The sequence below is a fragment of the Hydra viridissima genome, unplaced genomic scaffold (genome assembly GCF_058129835.1).
Source record: "Hydra viridissima isolate aposymbiotic clone 2 unplaced genomic scaffold, HvirCarnegie_v1 scaffold_3, whole genome shotgun sequence".
NCBI lineage: Eukaryota > Metazoa > Cnidaria > Hydrozoa > Anthoathecata > Hydridae > Hydra > Hydra viridissima.
Genome location: NW_028324302.1, coordinates 19,464,892 through 19,482,071, shown reverse-complemented (window position 1 = coordinate 19,482,071; position 17,180 = coordinate 19,464,892). Strand labels below are relative to the sequence as shown.

The window sequence follows — 17,180 nt, the reverse complement described above, 5'->3', positions numbered from 1 at the left end:
TCTCAATAACCTTTTAGTTAATTTTGTAAATGTTCACTAGTATTTGGCTTGTGAATATATAAAAAAATTATTTATCTTTTTCATCTGGTTACCTGTTAACACAGATGGTTATGGATCTGAATTTTTCCGGTACTCAACTTTCCGGTATTAGAATAAGGTTATAGTGGAGACAACAATAAGACTTTTAAAGGGTAAAGCAAAAGTTCAATTCTTGCCACTCAATTGAAGGATTAACACTTACGAGAGAATGATGTCCAAGTATATAGCTACAGCAAATGACTCCTAAAATAGACTTTTAATTAGCTTTAAACTCTCTTAAAAGTAATAATAAGTTTTTAAATGATTTGAAAAAATAATTGAATATTCAGTATTATACTGAACACAAATCTAGGTTTGAAATATAAAAACATGAATTGATCAGATCGGATAAAACATGATTTAATCAGTTCAAAATATTATCTACATAAAACAGCAATACAAATTTGCTTAAATTGGCGTGGCCTCATTCTCATGAAAGAATATTTTAAAAAGGTGTATTGATAAAAATTTTTAGGTTCGATATTTAGGGGGCTGTTTTGGTTTTTTCAATGTTAACTGCTTCGAGATTGTTTTCATATATTTATCGTTTACCTTTTCAACAACGTAGCGTAAAATCCTATTCAGGAAATCTACTAAAATCCTATCACACTCTGCATCTACTAAAATCCTAGTACACTCTTTCTTTTAACATTTGAAGAATGAGATGTGAAGTTATTCTCAGTTTAGACATACAATTTTGCTAATTAATCAGGTAACCCTATCACTTGACTAATGATGAAAAATTCTACTGTTTTTCTACCAAAACTTTTAATGCACGTTTTTTAAACGTAGGTTTTTTGTTCTTTTTGATAGATTTAAATTTTGTACGAAATTTAACAAAGATGTTTTTCTTTAGTAACACAAACAGATTTCATTAGAGACGTATCAAAAACAATATCTGTGTTAGTTCCAACAGTCTTTAGCGAGGTATTGCTCCAGTTTTTTTATTGTCTGTTTTTGTTTTGGTTTTCAGAAGCCCAGAAGATAGCTAAAAGAAAAATTAGAAGAGAAACTATAGATACACAAAATTTGAATAATGTTTTGATTTTCTTGAGTGTAGTCATTCTTTTCACTTTCAATTTTATTTGCCAATAAAAAGTTGATGGTGTTTAAAGAACAAACCTGGTTTGCCAACTTTTCAAATAACTAATCATTCAATAAAAGTTCTAAGTACGTAACAAAGCGAATGGCTAACTAACCTTTTCCTTCCTAAGAGAACTGAGAAGTTAAATCATAGATACCGGAAGCTGTATGTAAGCTGATTTGGTTAAATTAATGTGTGCGATGTCATATCCTGTAAGACGGGAGGTTTTATTGGTAAGATTCTTTTAAAAAAACCTTTTTTTTGCCGACAAATTAAAAATGTTCGGATAAACTATTTCTGGATTTCCATTTAAATCCTCAATAACTTGTTTATAAAATCGAATGAAGCTTACTATCTTCTTTTGAGAAAGATAGTTTAAAAGCTAATCTCTGATATTTATAGGGTAACAAAAAACCGTTTAAAGCTTTCAGTCCTCACATAAATAAATAAGGTAAAAAGCAGTGCTCAATTGTAATTTTTGTATCGTCTTGTGCAGAGTCTAGTATAGTCTAGTGCAGATAAGAAAAAAGTCCATTTTTGTATAGTCTAGTGCAGATAAGAAAAAAGTCCATTAATATCCATGAGGCTGCTAATTAGGCATTAACCCTGGCATTGCCGCTGTGCTGAGTTTTTAGCTGGGCTGTGTATGTTGAGGATGTAGCAGATTCAAAAGTGACTTTAGATAACTTTTTTTCATATGCGTTTTAGGGAAGCTAATATTTTGTTGAATGAGATGCAGTTTTTTAATGAAAACTTCCTTGATAATGTTTGGTTAATTATTATTATTATTATTTTTACTTTTATTACTATTATTATTATCATTATTATTATTATTACTATTATTATTGATAAATCCATATATTTCACTATAAAACTTTTTTAAAACTTCATTTAAGTATCAGTTTATGACTAACTATACCAGTTATGTAACAATTTATAACTTGTGAAAATATGAGCCTTGGGTTCAAAATATATTCAACTTTAGCTATATACAGTGGTGATCATAGAAATAGCACATCCCATAAATCTTCTTTTAATTGCATTTTATAGCGCGTTTCCACGTATTTAATTTTAACGACATTTTTAATAACTTAAAGTCGAAATTTGCATTTTGTTTTTGGGCGTAAAATACGACAATGTGACGATGAAAACTTTTTTAGCCAAATTTCATTGTGTAGACGTGCTCATTGATATAGTACATGCTGGTGGAGAATCCCAAATATCATTAAAAATTAGAGCTTTTCAATAAAATCTTTAAGTAAGAACTGGAACAAGACATTGTAAATATTATTTGTAACGTACATTTAATTTTCTTGTAGTAACTCAACATGGAACGAAACAAAAATTGCTTTATAGAAAAAAAGAAAAATAATTTTAAATCTGTTATTGTGTGGACTAAACATTTCTCAAATTTTGCGTCAACTAAGGTGTTCTAGAAAACTGGTTCAAAACAGTCATAAACATGTTTTTAAAAATATGTAATACCACTGATAATAAAATTCGAAAGTCATCGACAAAAAAAATTTCAACCAATATAGGTCGCTTTTTGGGATTTCCAAAAAAGATATCCTTTTTTAACTTCTAATGAAATAAAAACCATAATTGAAAAACAATATCACATAATTGTGTCAGCTCCAGTCGTTCGTCGCTTTTTACAGAAAACCGGCCTACGACGTTGTAGAGTAAAGAAGAAACCAATAGTTTCTAAAGGAAATCGACTGAAACAATTAAGGTGTGCAAAGTTCTTTCTAAATAAAAATGTTTCTTTTTAAAAAATGTTTAATGGACTAATAAATCCAAGTTTATGCCCTTCCAGTCTGATGTAAAAGTATATGTTAGGCGTCCTATGAAGCAAGAAGACAACCTATTGTCTTCTCTAAAGACAGTGAAGCACGATGGGGGAAATATTTAAGGTTTGGGGAGCTATGTCTTGCGTGGTATTGGTCTGTTGATCAAAACCGGTGGAAGTTTGGATCAATACAAGTTCAAAGATGTATCGCAAAACGTTATGGAGTCGTATGCTGATGATAACCTACCTGCTACTTGGAACTTAATGCACGATAACGTCCCAGAGTATTTTGCGAGATCTGTAAAATTTTTGGCTTGAGGAAAATAAAGTTAATGTTCTAGATAGGCCGCCTCAAAGGCTCGATTTTAATCTTGTGGAAAGATATTTTGGCGGTGAAATAAAAAAAAAAAACCTCTAACTTTAATGAGTTTTAGAGGGAAATTCAAAAAGTCTGGATTATGCCACTACAATCAAACAATGTCAATAATTTTTTAACAGTATACCATCAAGATGTGTTAAAGTAATTAAGAATAAGGGCTGCCCAACAAAAATTTTAATCTTAGTTTTAATGTTTTGATGCAAAATTTTATACAGCACGGTTTTTTTTGTTTGGTGTTAAAAAATATACAACACACAGCGAAAACTTGTGTGTTGTAAATTTTTCAGTAATAAATAGTTAAACTTAATTGTAGTTACACAATAAGGATTTTGTGATTTAAGGCCAATAAATGGGAGTTAATTAATCGAAATTATCTTCTTTTTTTTTAAATTTCCCTTCTAAAGAAAGAAATTATATTTTACTCCAAAGAAGAAAACGAAAGGTGCACTATTCTTGTGATTAACACTGTATATTGCTACCAACAATAAATTTGTGTAGAAATATCACTAAATAAAACTATATTTTCACCAACAATATATTTATGTAGAAATATCACTAAAATTGTTGAAACAAAGCCAATCCTGCTTTGTTTCAACAATTTTTAGTGATATTTCTACATAAATTTATTGTTGGTGAAATTTTAACCAATTATTTTAATTTTAAAGGGTAAAGCACTTTTAATGTAACGCTAGATAACTTTTTGTCCCATTTCTGAACAGTAAAATTAATATAAATTCACTTCATTTCACTTGAAGCATAAAAGAGGTGTCATTAGAATCCTTTCACCAATCTCTTTTTGATTATATAAGTTTTACTGCTGTATTTTAATTATGCTTTTTTAACTAGGTTTTTAATTTTAAGTGTCTACTTAAAGTAAGTAAAAATGGTAAAAAGTGATAAACTGGATACGGCCTTTTTCATTTATTATGCGGACGGATAATATATTGAAAAAGCCACATCCGGTGCTTATTTGTAAAATGGGAATCTCCTTGTAATAGCGTTCGCAATTAGTTCTTAACTCACCTTTGACTATGTGAATTAGTCTGCATCTTAAAAAAGAAGCCTAACTTAAATGTCATAAAATACTTTTAACAGATTTTAAGTTTGAAAAATTTTTTAAACCCAAACTAGATAGCTCACCCATAAAAGTTCATCAATGTATTTACAAAATTTATTACTTTTGATACCCACGAAAATTACGTTTAGTACTCTAATTACCAGTCAACCCATGAATTTATCCATTCTTGTATGCATAATTAGGCAAACTAGACACTTATTTTAATAATTTTGCGGATATAAAAATGTGTAGTTCGTTTCCTCTTTACATTTAGACTCTTAATAAGATGTTTTTTTACATTCTCAGTTGGATCTCCACTCTGCTGCATATTGTCTTAATAACACTGTCATTAGGTATGTATGTTTTCATTTTGTGAACGTATTGTATAAAAAAAAAAAAGTAAATACAAGCCTAGCTAAATTAACTGCAAACCCCTTTCTCCCCTTCCTTCTATCTTTCCCCCTTCCTTCTCTCTTTCCTGTTAATCAAAACATTTCTCAGATGGCATAGAAACAAGTATATACTTAATGCATGCTATTTTTCTATAAATAAAAATCTTCAACCACAATTACTACAGTATTGTGGAAATTAATTGCATCAAAGACTTTTTTTCTTTTTACTTGTTGTTTTATTCTACGTTTTCTATAATTTTACTATGATTAGAAGGATAAATAAATTTTAAAGAAAGATGGGAGATAGCCACATTATTTTCAGTAAACCAATCTACAGTTAGCTGGGTTAAGAAGCATTACATTGCAACAGGCGGCTTATCACCATTAATACAAGGAAAATGTGGTTGAAAATGAAAGACTTCAGAGAGAGATGACCAATATCTGATGCTGGAGAGTATCAAAAATCCAAAAAAAAAACAAGTGACCAACTAATGAATGATTTAGCTACACATGACATCCATGCTTGCTCGAGTACTATGCGTAAGAGGTTGATAGCTGTTAGAAGGTTTGCCAGAAAACCTTCTAAAAAACCATTACTTTCAGATGTCATGAAGAAGAAGTGTCTCTTGTGGACAAAGGAATACAAAAAGTGGACTAAAGAACAATGGAGAAGGGTAAGAGGAAATGTATTTGTTAAATTTACAGCTATTTTATATATTTTATTTAAATAATCATACTGTTTTTAAAAATTGAAGCTATTAAATTGAAAAGAATTTGTAATAGTTAACTTGTTTATTTATTGATTGCAGGTTTTATTTTTGGATGAATCACAATTTGAAGTACAAGGCCGGCGGTCATAGTTTGTTTGTCGTTCTGGTGGTGAGCCTATACAACCCAGATACATTGAACAATATGCCAAGCATCCAGAAAAGAAGATGTTTTAGGGTTGTTTCTCTGCTTTTGGATCAGGAAGACTCTACCCAGTTACTGGCATGATGAACTCTGACACTTACATTGAGGCTCTGCAACCATTTAATTCCAGAGATGTTAAAAGTGTTTCCAATGGAAACAGAATATTACAGCAGGGTTTAGCCATATGCCATACATCCAAAAAAGTCAAGAAATTCTTGGTAAAAAAATAATATTAAAACACTAAAATGGCCTGGAAGCTTTCCAGATCTTAATCCAATTGAGAATCTCTGGGCAGTTGTAAAAAAAAGACTTCGAAAACATAATTGCACAACTAAAACTAAACTAAACCACTACAGCTTGCCACCACTATCCTTGAGATTTCATTTGAAGACACAGAAATCCAAAACATTTGTAAAAATTTGGTAGATTCCATGCCAAATCGTGTGCAGAATGTCACAGCAGCACTAGGAAGACTCACAAAATATTAGTGTATGAGTTTTTATTTTATTAGAGTATAAAAACTTTCCTGGAATTTTATTGTTTTTGATTTTGATGCAATTAATTTGCACAAGACTGTAGTTATGGGTCTCCAAATATTTTCCTTCCTCTCCTTGTTTTAATTGTATTTTTTATGAAAAATTATGACCTTATTAGTTTTATATAACCTTATTAGTTTAAAATAAGGTTATTTATGAGTTACAGTGGGTTGCATAAATATAGAGTCACTAGTTTGTTTGTGTGAAATTTTTGTTTTTTTCAAAATTATCTTTGAAACCAACTAATTAATGCAATTAAAAGTGTATTAAATGTGTTAATGAATTGATTCTCTATCAAATGGTATGTAATTTGAACTCATTAAGTTAAACAGTCTTGAGTAATTTTTAATTAGAACATGCCTGTATTTCTAATGTAGCAAAAGTATAGAGTCAACTAAAATTTAACGGCTTAAGTTGAAATATCTCAACAAAATTGTATCTGAGCAATCTAAAATTTTGTAGTTGATTTCTTTCAAACTATATAAACGTTCTTGCGAAAATAAAATTAAGTTATCATTTTTTTATCTTGAATTATTCGCATTGGTAATTATTTGGTAAAGTAAAAAGACAAAAATGGACAGAAAAGCTGTTTCAGACAACATGCGATAAATAATATAAAGAAAAGACAAGATGGCAAATTGTAGGTTTGCTAAAAGATAAAACAAAAAATTTTGTGTTAAGGATGTTACAAAAAACACAGGTAATTGCAAATAGTTATTCACTAATAAAATGCAATGACCTAAATAATATAAAGAAAAGACAAGATGGCAAATTGTAGGTTTGCTAAAAGATAAAACAAAAAGCCAACGAGAAATAGCTTGAATGTGCAGTTTTTTGCTTAAATGTGTACAAACAATGTTGAAAAACCACAAGCTACATAATGATGTCAAAGATTTACCAAGACTTGGTAGTCCTTTAAAGCTAACTTCAAGAAATCAAAGTTATCTCTATCAAAAGGTTAGACAAGAGCCTAAAGTTTCTTGCCACGAACTTGCTGAAGGGTTCACAAATATGCCTGGCAACATTAGTGTAAGTAGATGGACTGTACAAAGATGCATAAATAAGAAAGGCTTAGATTGCTATGTTGCTGCTTGTAAACCACTTTTCCGTATCTCAGATCGCCTAAAAAGATAAAAGTGGTGTAGAGAAAGACTTTGCTGGTCTGTAGAAGACTGACCCAAAGTCATTTTCAGCAACGAATCCAATTTTGAGTTCATAAATCGCAAGTCAAGATTAATCATCAAGAGGCTGGTTGGTGAAAAGTTCAAAGAGTATTTTTGTGTACCAAGAATACAAGGCGGAAGAGGATCAGTTGGAATATGGGGATGCTTCTCCCATAAAGGAACAGGGTCATACAACATTTATAACGGCAGAATTAACCAGTACAACTACAAAGAGACCCTTGAAAGTAAACTTTTACCAACAGCCAGAACTTTTTATGGAAGAAACAACAATAGATTTTTCAGCACGATGGCACAACAGCTAACACTGCGATCTCGGTTAAAGAGTGGCTTGATTGGGAAAAAATTACAGTCATGTCTTGGCCAGCTTGTTCTCCAGATCTTAATCCCATCGAGAGCATTTGGACCTGGATAGACAAGAGATTGGTCAAAGAGAGCATAGCCAGTGTTGCGCAATTACAGCCAGCCTTAGAAAAGCTTTGGAAAGAGTTTCCAACAGAATTATGCATCCAACTAGTTGAATCTATGCCTAAACGTTTTTGTACATGTGAGAGAGTTTGTGTTGCGCATACAAAATACTTAGATGCACCATGACTCTATATTTTTGCTCTGTTTTTTTGTTTGTTTTTTTAAGAGTTGCATATATTTCTCATAAAAAAATATCTTCAATTTTTTTTTCTTATTTTGTTTATAAAACCACTGTTTTATAAACAAAATAAGAAGAAAAAAAAAATTTTAAACAATTTAAATTAACTATTTTTTTTGCTTTAAATTTTAAAGAAACATGAAAAAATCATATTAAAAATCAACTGACTATATGTATGCAACCCATTGTATTTTTAAGTTATTATAATTTAAGAGTTATTTTGTAAATTCTAGAATTAAGTGATAACAACGTATATAGAAAATCAACCAATATTAATCAATATCAATATATTTTGTGTTAAGGATGTTACAAAAAACACAGGTCATTGCAAATAGTAATTCACTAATAAAATGCAATGACCTAAATAATATAAAGAAAAGACAAGAGAAAAACATAAGAAATAAACTAGTCACATAGTAAAAGAAGAACTTTAAAAAAATTTATAATTAACACTTATAAAACAGACTTTAAAAGAGTTAAAATATAGGTCAAATAGTTATTATAATGTATTCACATATACATACATATATACACATATACACAAACAATTAAAAAGAAAACAATTATCAATATTGAAATCTTTTTAAATAAATTTTAATTTTTTCTATGGATTTAATAATACTTGAAGATTGCAACTAGGAAATTTTTAGCTATTTTTTTAACAATCTTTTTAGAAAAGATGATTTAAATTTTTTCTCTCACCTGGCGACAGTTAAATCAGTTACTCATCTACAAATAATATTTTACATTATCAATACACTTTGCATGTCTGCTGTTGTTTTAATTCTGTTGTTATTGAAGCATTTTTTTATATTCTCTGTAATCTGTTTTAACTGTTAAATAATTAGAAAATACATAAAATGTCCAAACAGGGATTCTTATAATGTCTCAAACTAAAGAAGTGTCTGAAATCTGATCTGATTCGATCATTAATAATTAACTGGTTGTTGCTTCCTACACAAGTCTGACTAAAAAAATATACAAGGAAGTTTTTATTCAAAAAATTGGAAGAGTGGAAAGTGAAGCATATTTGACAATCTTAGTACACGATTTAATTAGTATTTAATGCTAGTAATGATTTAATTGCTTGGATTAAACCTGTTGCAACTGATCAAAAAAAAAAAAGTTTTCTCAATGTTTTTTATCTGCATCAATACTGATTGCTACATCTCAAGATGATTTAAAATTAATCCAGCAAAAGTATTATTCCAATTTTGTTTCAGTTATTTAAGGAAAGAAGTTTTTTTTTCCAATAGGAATTCATGTTAGCGATAGAATGATAAAATAGTTTGAAGCTAAGAAAATTGATTTGATGTAGTGACCAGCTATAAATCATGATCTTGTCAAAATTGTTTAGGGGTTTTTAGTTTTTTTTTTTTTACTCCTGCTCCATCACTTAAATAAAAGATTTGTAAAATTTACAACTTATATATGATCATCATAAAAGTACTGAAAACTATCATATGGCTACAAATAGAAAATACCAATAGAAAGGATATTTCATAATGAAGCAGTAGTTTTCACTAAAGTTAAGAAGTATTAATAAACTGTTTAACAGTATTTTTGCCTCCTCTTCCATTTGAGGCTTTTCTTCTATTTGAAAAAAATTCTAAAGCTTATATATATATATATATATATATATATATATATATATATATATATATATATATATATATTATATATAAATGTAAAATAGTAATGCACATCTTGGATCTTAATTCATTTAAATATATTTTATGTTCAGAAATATTAATTATGTTCAGAAATATTAATTTATGTTCAGAAATATTAATGGTTAAGTATAATACTTTTGAATTTTCTAAACATAGTTTTTTTACCAATTCTCCCTTACATGGAGAGCATTGGTACAAAACCTGTTTATATTATTACGGTAAGAAATTTCATGAAAAAAAAGTGCAATTTGAATGAAAAATAAAACAGATTTTTAAACCAACAAAATATGTTATAACATCAAGAATTTTTTTTTTTATTTTAATTATTAGCTGCTGGTTTGTATTATATTGCTGAGGTAGTTGAAGAATACACAGTGATGACAGCTAAAGTTATTAAATATATGATTTATGTAAGATTTTTTTTTTTTTTTTTTTTTTTTAAACATAAACTTTTTATGTCATTTTTTTTACAAGTTAGTTTTCTTTAACAGACAACTATAGCAATTAACATTGGTTTGCTGTTATTTGAAGAAATGCCTTTATATTTAATTGGAATGGGGTTCTTTACGAGCATTGATCATTTTGTATTGTTAAAAGAATTTCCTAACATATCACTTATATCCCCATCATTTATTGTTGCTGGAGGTAAAATATTTTCTACTCAAGTTTCAAAATCAATTTCTTACTGTAACAAATAAACTTAAATTATTTTTTTGCCTAAAGTATTTTGGTTTTCTATACTTGTTTTTTGCAATGCTGTGAATTTCAATTAAATTAAAAGTTTGTTTTTTCAGTAATGGTGTTTGTGAATCACTACTTCGCATTTCAGTATTTTGCAACATTTTATTATCAATTTTCAGAGGTATTTAATTTTTTTTTTTCTTTTTTTTTGAATTTATATATATTTTAGGCTTCTTATTTAACTAAAAAAGTTTAGTTTTTACTTGGAGCACCATCCAATTCAGTTTTTATACATTAGAAAAATTCAGGTAAAGTTTAATGTAATTATTTTGATAAATAAACTAACTGTTGTTGGGACAACTGTTGCCTAATGTTATGAAAGAACTCAACAAATAAATATAACACATTAGTTTATTAATCGATTTGTTCAAGAAATATTTAAATATATTCTTATTAGTGTGTTACAATAGATCATTCACTTAACTTATCAATATTTGTTGAGTTGTCACCTTAAAATTTGTATCTTAGTATAATAAATAGCTTTGCCCATAAAGCAGGTTACGTGAATGCAATGGAAATCTTTCAAATTTCAAGATAAAGTTTTTATCTTTGTGATTATTCCAATTGTATTTGAGGTTTTGAAGCAACAGATTTTCAGGATCTTTTTTTTATTACTTTTAATTTGTTCTAAAAAGTGTTAAAAGTGAAGGCCATAAATATATATATATATATATATATATATATATATATATATATATATATATATATATATATATATATATATATATATATATGACAAGTTGTAAAAGTATAGAACCTTAATGAACTCTCAACCTAATGTTAGTTCCTAAATATCTTCCAGTTTTGCTGCTATGGTAACTAAAACTTATTCCTTTTACTTTTACCCCATTCACACCAACAAAACCGAGTTTTAATAACACTCGCTTTTAAAACGGGGTTCAGTTGAAACCTTTTTCAACTATTATCCTTGTCACACCAGAATAAATCTGGTTCATTTTTACGAAACCGAATAAAACTTACATTTGCTAGCTCAAGCAAAAATTTTTTTATACAATACTTCGGTCACGTCTACTTTGAAATATTTTTTAAAAACAAAAACAAAATGGAAAGTTTACGAAATCAAGAGATATCGATTTTCCTAACTAAAGTTAATGTTCTGCAGTATTGCAGAAGACGACGCCATAGAAGTTACTTTCATTTGGAATTGATAAATCAAATTTTATTCAGCTATATCTCAAGACCTCGGTTTGTTTGGAAGAAATCGAGATCTCAGCAGTTTTATTTTGATAACATGAATAAGTATTGGTCAGAATCTGACTGGGTTGCAAATACCAGAATGACAAAAGAAGCATTTCTATACTTATGTTCAGAATTAACAATATATGTAAAAACAAAAGACACTAACTATAGAAAGAGTGTTTCAGTTGAGCAGAAAGTTGCAGTAACTTTGTATTTTTTTTCTGGGTCTTCTGACATTCGAACCATAAGCAACCTTTTTGGTCTGGGTCGTTCAACAGTATGTGAAATAATTCACTTGGTAACAAATGCAATTGTTGATAACTTACTACACAAATATATATATTTACCTCGAGAAGCAGAGGTAAAAGAAATAATGAAACAATTTGAAGAGATTTCGAGCTTTCCACTTGTTGTTGGTGCAGTTGATGGGTGCCATATTAGAATAAAAGCACTGAAAGAGAATCCAGAGGATTACATTAATCGTAAAGATTATCATTCGATTATTCTTCAAGGTTTTGTTGACAGCAGATATCTTTTCAGAGACATATTTGTTGGCTGGACAGGCAAGTCTCACGATTCTCGTGTGTTTAAAAACTCCCCTTTATACTTAGAATGCCAGCAAAAAAGTTTTCTACCAAGTCAGTTCTCAAGGAACATAGCAGGAAAAAAAATATCTCCTTTAATTTTAGGGGATTCTGCATACACTTTGGAAGAATGGCTAATGAAACCTTATTCAGACCGTGGGAATCTTTCAAGAGAGGAAAAAAGTTTTAACTTTTCACTGAGTAGATCTCGTGTAGTAGTGGAGAATGCTTTTGGTAGGCTTAAAGGAAGATTCCAATGCATCTCCAAACGAATTGACACATCTATTGAAAATTCTGTTAAAATAGTAAGTGCATGCTGCATTCTTCATAACTTTTGTGAAATCAGTAATCAGAGCTTTTCTGAAGAGTGGTTGCAAGGTAGTGAGGTTAATATGAGCACTGGAAGAAACGATTCTGTTCAAATTGAAGCAGAAGTAATTCGGTCTGCAATAAAACAATATATTTCAAGTTGTGTAAACTTTATTAGTAATTCCAAGACATAGTTTTTCATAAAATTAGGATTTCTTTATTTTAAGAAGTATTAAGACTGCAATAAATATTTGCAATGTTTTTTTACAACTCAATTGTACAACTTAAGAGATGACAAAATACACATTTCCTCTAAGATTATTGAAAAAAATTACAAAAATAACACAAAATAGAATCAAAAACATAACAGAAATAGTATTTAGTCTCTAATAAACAAGATGTGTGGAATAAAGGTTCATTCCAAGAAAAAGAACAAAAAAATGACAATTAACTATATATATATATATATATATATATATATATATATATATATATATATATATATATATATATATATATATATATATATATATATATATATCCAATCTCTTTTATAATCTCCAAAATTCTAATTCATCACCATTCAACAACCTTTTAACATCTTTATCATTCCTTACACGTACATTGGGAAGTTTTATTATAACTATATTTTGACTGAAATTATAGTTAAAATCATCCAGAATTAATGCAGTCAACTTTTCCATACTCATCACAAGCAATTCTGTTTCAATAAAAAATTCATCTCCTTTTTCTCTCACTTTTAACAATACTGTACTTTTATCTTTTTTATCAGAAGAACTATTTTTAGGTGCACTTTCAAATAATGTTGAAAAATACTCTTTATCTGTCTCACCTTGCGCTTTTATAAAACTTTTCATGTTTGCATCAAGTTTTTCAAATAATAACTCAGCTGAACTTCTTTTTTTTTTGTTTTTATTAAAAAAATAATTACCACTGGAAGTTGTTGTTGATCCTTCAGGTAAAGTCTTAGCTGCATTATTGACTGGGCTATCACAAACAAAATTTATTTCATTTTTAAAATCAATTTCATCAGATTTAGGTTGCTCAAAAGTAGCGTTATCTGTAATTGTTAGCAAAGAAAAACTACCAGAGGAGCTTGTTAAATGTGTTGGAAAAGTAGTTGGTCTTCCTCTCAAAACTCCATCGATTTCATTAAAACAACAAGGTACTTTATGTGCAGATGCTCCAGTAGCATTTCTTTTATTGTCCATATAACTTCTATATGCACAGAGAAGAGTGTGTATTCTTGTTTTACAAGAATCTCCATCTCGGTCTAAGTATCCTGCTGCTTTGACATATACAGCCACATCATCCCATATTTTCATCTTTCTCGTGCATGACTTTAACTGTTCCTGAATATTTTCTTCTGACCATTTCAGTATAAGTACTTTTGTTTCGGTCTCATCCCAATGTCGAGACCTTTTGACAACTTTTTTTTGTGTATTCATTAAAGTATTTTATATAAGCTATTTGAAGAAAATGCTGTTATTAAAACACAAATCATACTTACAATACACATAAATATATACTTAAATGTATCATATATGATGTAAGAGAGATATAAAGGGAGAATATTTAAAAAAATCGTATACAAATAATTTCTTTTGATTTATATACATATATATATATATATATATATATATATATATATATATATATATATATATATATATATATATATATATATATATATATATATATATATATATATAAATATATATAAAAATATATATAAATATATATATATATATATATATATATATATATATATATATATATATATATATATATATATATATATATATATATATATTTGTGATTAGTAAAAGACTTCTTCACTCAAGAGTGCTCAATAGCCTGCTTGCAAGAGCAATTACATAGAAACTTTAAGTACCAACGAAGTTGTCATCCTTCGCTGTATCTTATATATATATATATATATATATATATATATATATATATATATATATATATATATATATATATATATATATATAATTACTATTCTCAATTTTTCATTAAAACTTTTTTTTCATGGAGATTTATAAAACCACTCGGCTTCCAAATATTTAAAGCTTTTAAATAAAACAACCTCGCGATGTTGTCTTATTTAGTTATGGTTTTTTAAACTCATTTATTTGAAACATGGTTTTAAAAAGCAGTGTGAACGGAAAAATGCGTCACAAGTTTAAATAACCACGATTAAAACAAGTTTTATTTTTGGTGTGAATGGGGTATTTGTCTTACAAGTTGTCTTATTTCATATTTATAAATTGCCTTTTTTGATATTGGGAAATTTCACCATTTCAACTCCACTTTCACCTTTGCCATTAGCACCAATATGTAACAGATTTCTTGAATTCACATTTCTAGCAGCTGCAATAATTGGCTTTAGCAAAATAGTTTTAAAGGTGAAATCATGGTGGGCCAATCAGAAATCTGAGGTTTTACAGTTATTTTTTGGCAATTCAAATTCTAAATTAGTGTCTGTAATTTAAATACTAATTGTCTTAAAAATTAATTCAATCTCACCTACACTGTCTAATAATTGTTAATGCTTTTTTCTCTTCTAAAATCTTTTTTTTTTTTTTTTTGCTTTTTGCTTTTGATATATTCTATATATTTGGTTTCTAAAGTCATCACTCCTTCTGATCATTCTAAAAACCTGTATCCTTTTTTTTTTTTTTTTTTTTTTTTTTTTTTTTATAAATTTACTATAGATTTTGTTATGATCAGTTTGAAAATACAGATTTAAAAGTTGTGTTTGCCAAAAGTTTGAGCTTTAATCCTTTAAAAAAAGCAAGCATCTTTATCTAAGTATCTTTATTGGATTCAACAATTTCCTTAAAATTTTATATTCAGTATAACTTGAAAATTCTTAGTTTGGAGTTTTTATTTATAAATTTTTCATCTATAAATATAAAGCAAGTTTTAAATTGTGTATGATTTTTGTGAATATATATATCTAGTATATTTTGTATATATTTATATAGTTTTTATGTGTATGTGTATATTGGTGTTCAAAAAGATTTCATTTATATGAAATAAAATGATGATTTTACAATACCTATAATTACTTTTTATGCTTCTTTCTGGAGGACAAGTACACATTTTGTTTGATTCTGTACCCTTCCTTTTTGCACTTCACTCATATCTTTTGTATCTTTCTGTTTTTTCTAAACTCAGATTTTGAATTCATCATATACATCTTTGCCAACCACCATCTTTCACAAGATTTTGGTTTTTAAAAAATGATGTTTCTTCCTTTTTGACCTGTTTACTCCTATTTTATTTTTTAATCAAATGTAAAATGTAGAATTCCAGTTTAACAGGCTTTATTTGCATACATTTACTTTTACAATCTTCAAAAAAAAAAACTCATGTGAAGTCCTCTGAATGAAAAGACTAAAGCTTTCAATGTTTAAAAGCTTCTCTTCTTAAAATTTTCATGCCAGAAACTCAATAATTGGTCCTCCTTTGATTCCATTTAGTTGGTTAAATGAGGAAAGTTGTTAAAGTTACAACTATCTAAAAGCTGTAGTTTCTGGATTTGTTTATGATTTCTTTGTATCAAATTTATAATAGTTTTAATAACTAATAATAATACAAATGTATATGTATTAAGTCAACATGATAAGTTTAATTTAGGTTCTAGCTTATTTTACTCTTTGCCAATGGATGGTTCCATTCGCTTTCTTTGTATCATTATCAGTAAATGAATCAACACTTCCAACTACAAATTCATCATCTACATATGGTGAGTGAAATGAATAGGTCTCTTATTATCTATCTTTGGAGTTTAATCAGCTTAATCAGCTTTTTAATATATTTTGTGTCAAAGTCATGAGAAGAAATCTTTAATTTCTAGGAAAACATTCCTCAGATATGTATGGTAAACCAAAACGATCTGGGATTCTTGGCGTCTTTGATTTTATATCACAAAAGAAAGATTTATTGAAGGAATATTTTTTACAAAGAAAACATATTTATTGAAGATTTCATAAGATTTCTAGGACTTTTTTTACAACTTTTTAAAATTGATTCTTTTTTCTTTATAAGTTTAATCTACTTATTGTTTACACTCATTATTTTTGTTGTTGTTATTATTGTTCTTACTATTATTTCATTGTTATTATTGTTATTATTTATATTTCTGTTATAATTGTTTTAAAAAATGTTTTATTTAAAATTTACTAATATTTGTAACCATTTAATTTATGGTAACAATAATCACTCTTATACCTCATGCTGATTTGTGTATTAAGTCTGTTTAGTTTAAGTATTTATTTATTATAGTATATTTATATTTATCATGATATAATTAACATCAGCAAGTATTTAAATATATTTTTAAGAATTCTAAAACTGGGATTAATACATTTTTTTTATGGCTTAGAAAAAAAAAATTTCAAAAGAAGTCAAATGATTCGACTTTTTGATTTTTTTATTTGTTAAAAATTTAAAAGTTTAAAATAAAAGTTGAGCTTTGATTTGTTTAAGCAAAGTTTGTTTTTTTTTTTACTTCAATAAAATGAAGTCATTTTAAATTCTCATAAAATTAAAGAAGGATTTGTAACTTTCACTAACTGTAGGGAAGA

At 27.7% G+C, this 17,180-nt stretch overlaps 2 protein-coding genes and 1 long non-coding RNA gene across 3 annotated transcripts; 2 read left to right on the top strand and 1 right to left on the bottom strand.

The window, feature by feature from the left end:
- The first annotated feature begins 4,591 nt into the window (after window positions 1-4,591).
- On the top strand, window positions 4,592-16,806 carry LOC145202510 (protein TEX261-like). The gene is made up of 6 exons (XM_090083416.1): window positions 4,592-4,740; window positions 10,058-10,137; window positions 10,219-10,372; window positions 10,522-10,589; window positions 16,231-16,339; window positions 16,451-16,806. Exons 1-6 carry the CDS (start codon window positions 4,674-4,676, stop codon window positions 16,573-16,575), a joined length of 603 nt encoding a protein of 200 aa, XP_089939542.1. The 5' UTR covers window positions 4,592-4,673; the 3' UTR covers window positions 16,576-16,806.
- On the top strand, window positions 4,734-9,179 carry LOC149891327 (uncharacterized). The gene is made up of 2 exons (XR_016451258.1): window positions 4,734-5,453; window positions 5,589-9,179. It is a non-coding gene; the product is annotated as an uncharacterized LOC149891327 (long non-coding RNA).
- On the bottom strand, window positions 12,542-14,109 carry LOC149891326 (uncharacterized). Its single transcript, XM_090083623.1, has 2 exons — window positions 13,514-14,109; window positions 12,542-12,696 (listed from the first exon to the last, which is right to left on the bottom strand). Exons 1-2 carry the CDS (start codon window positions 14,028-14,030, stop codon window positions 12,671-12,673), a joined length of 543 nt encoding a protein of 180 aa, XP_089939749.1. The 5' UTR covers window positions 14,031-14,109; the 3' UTR covers window positions 12,542-12,670.
- Window positions 16,807-17,180: the final 374 nt, after the last annotated feature.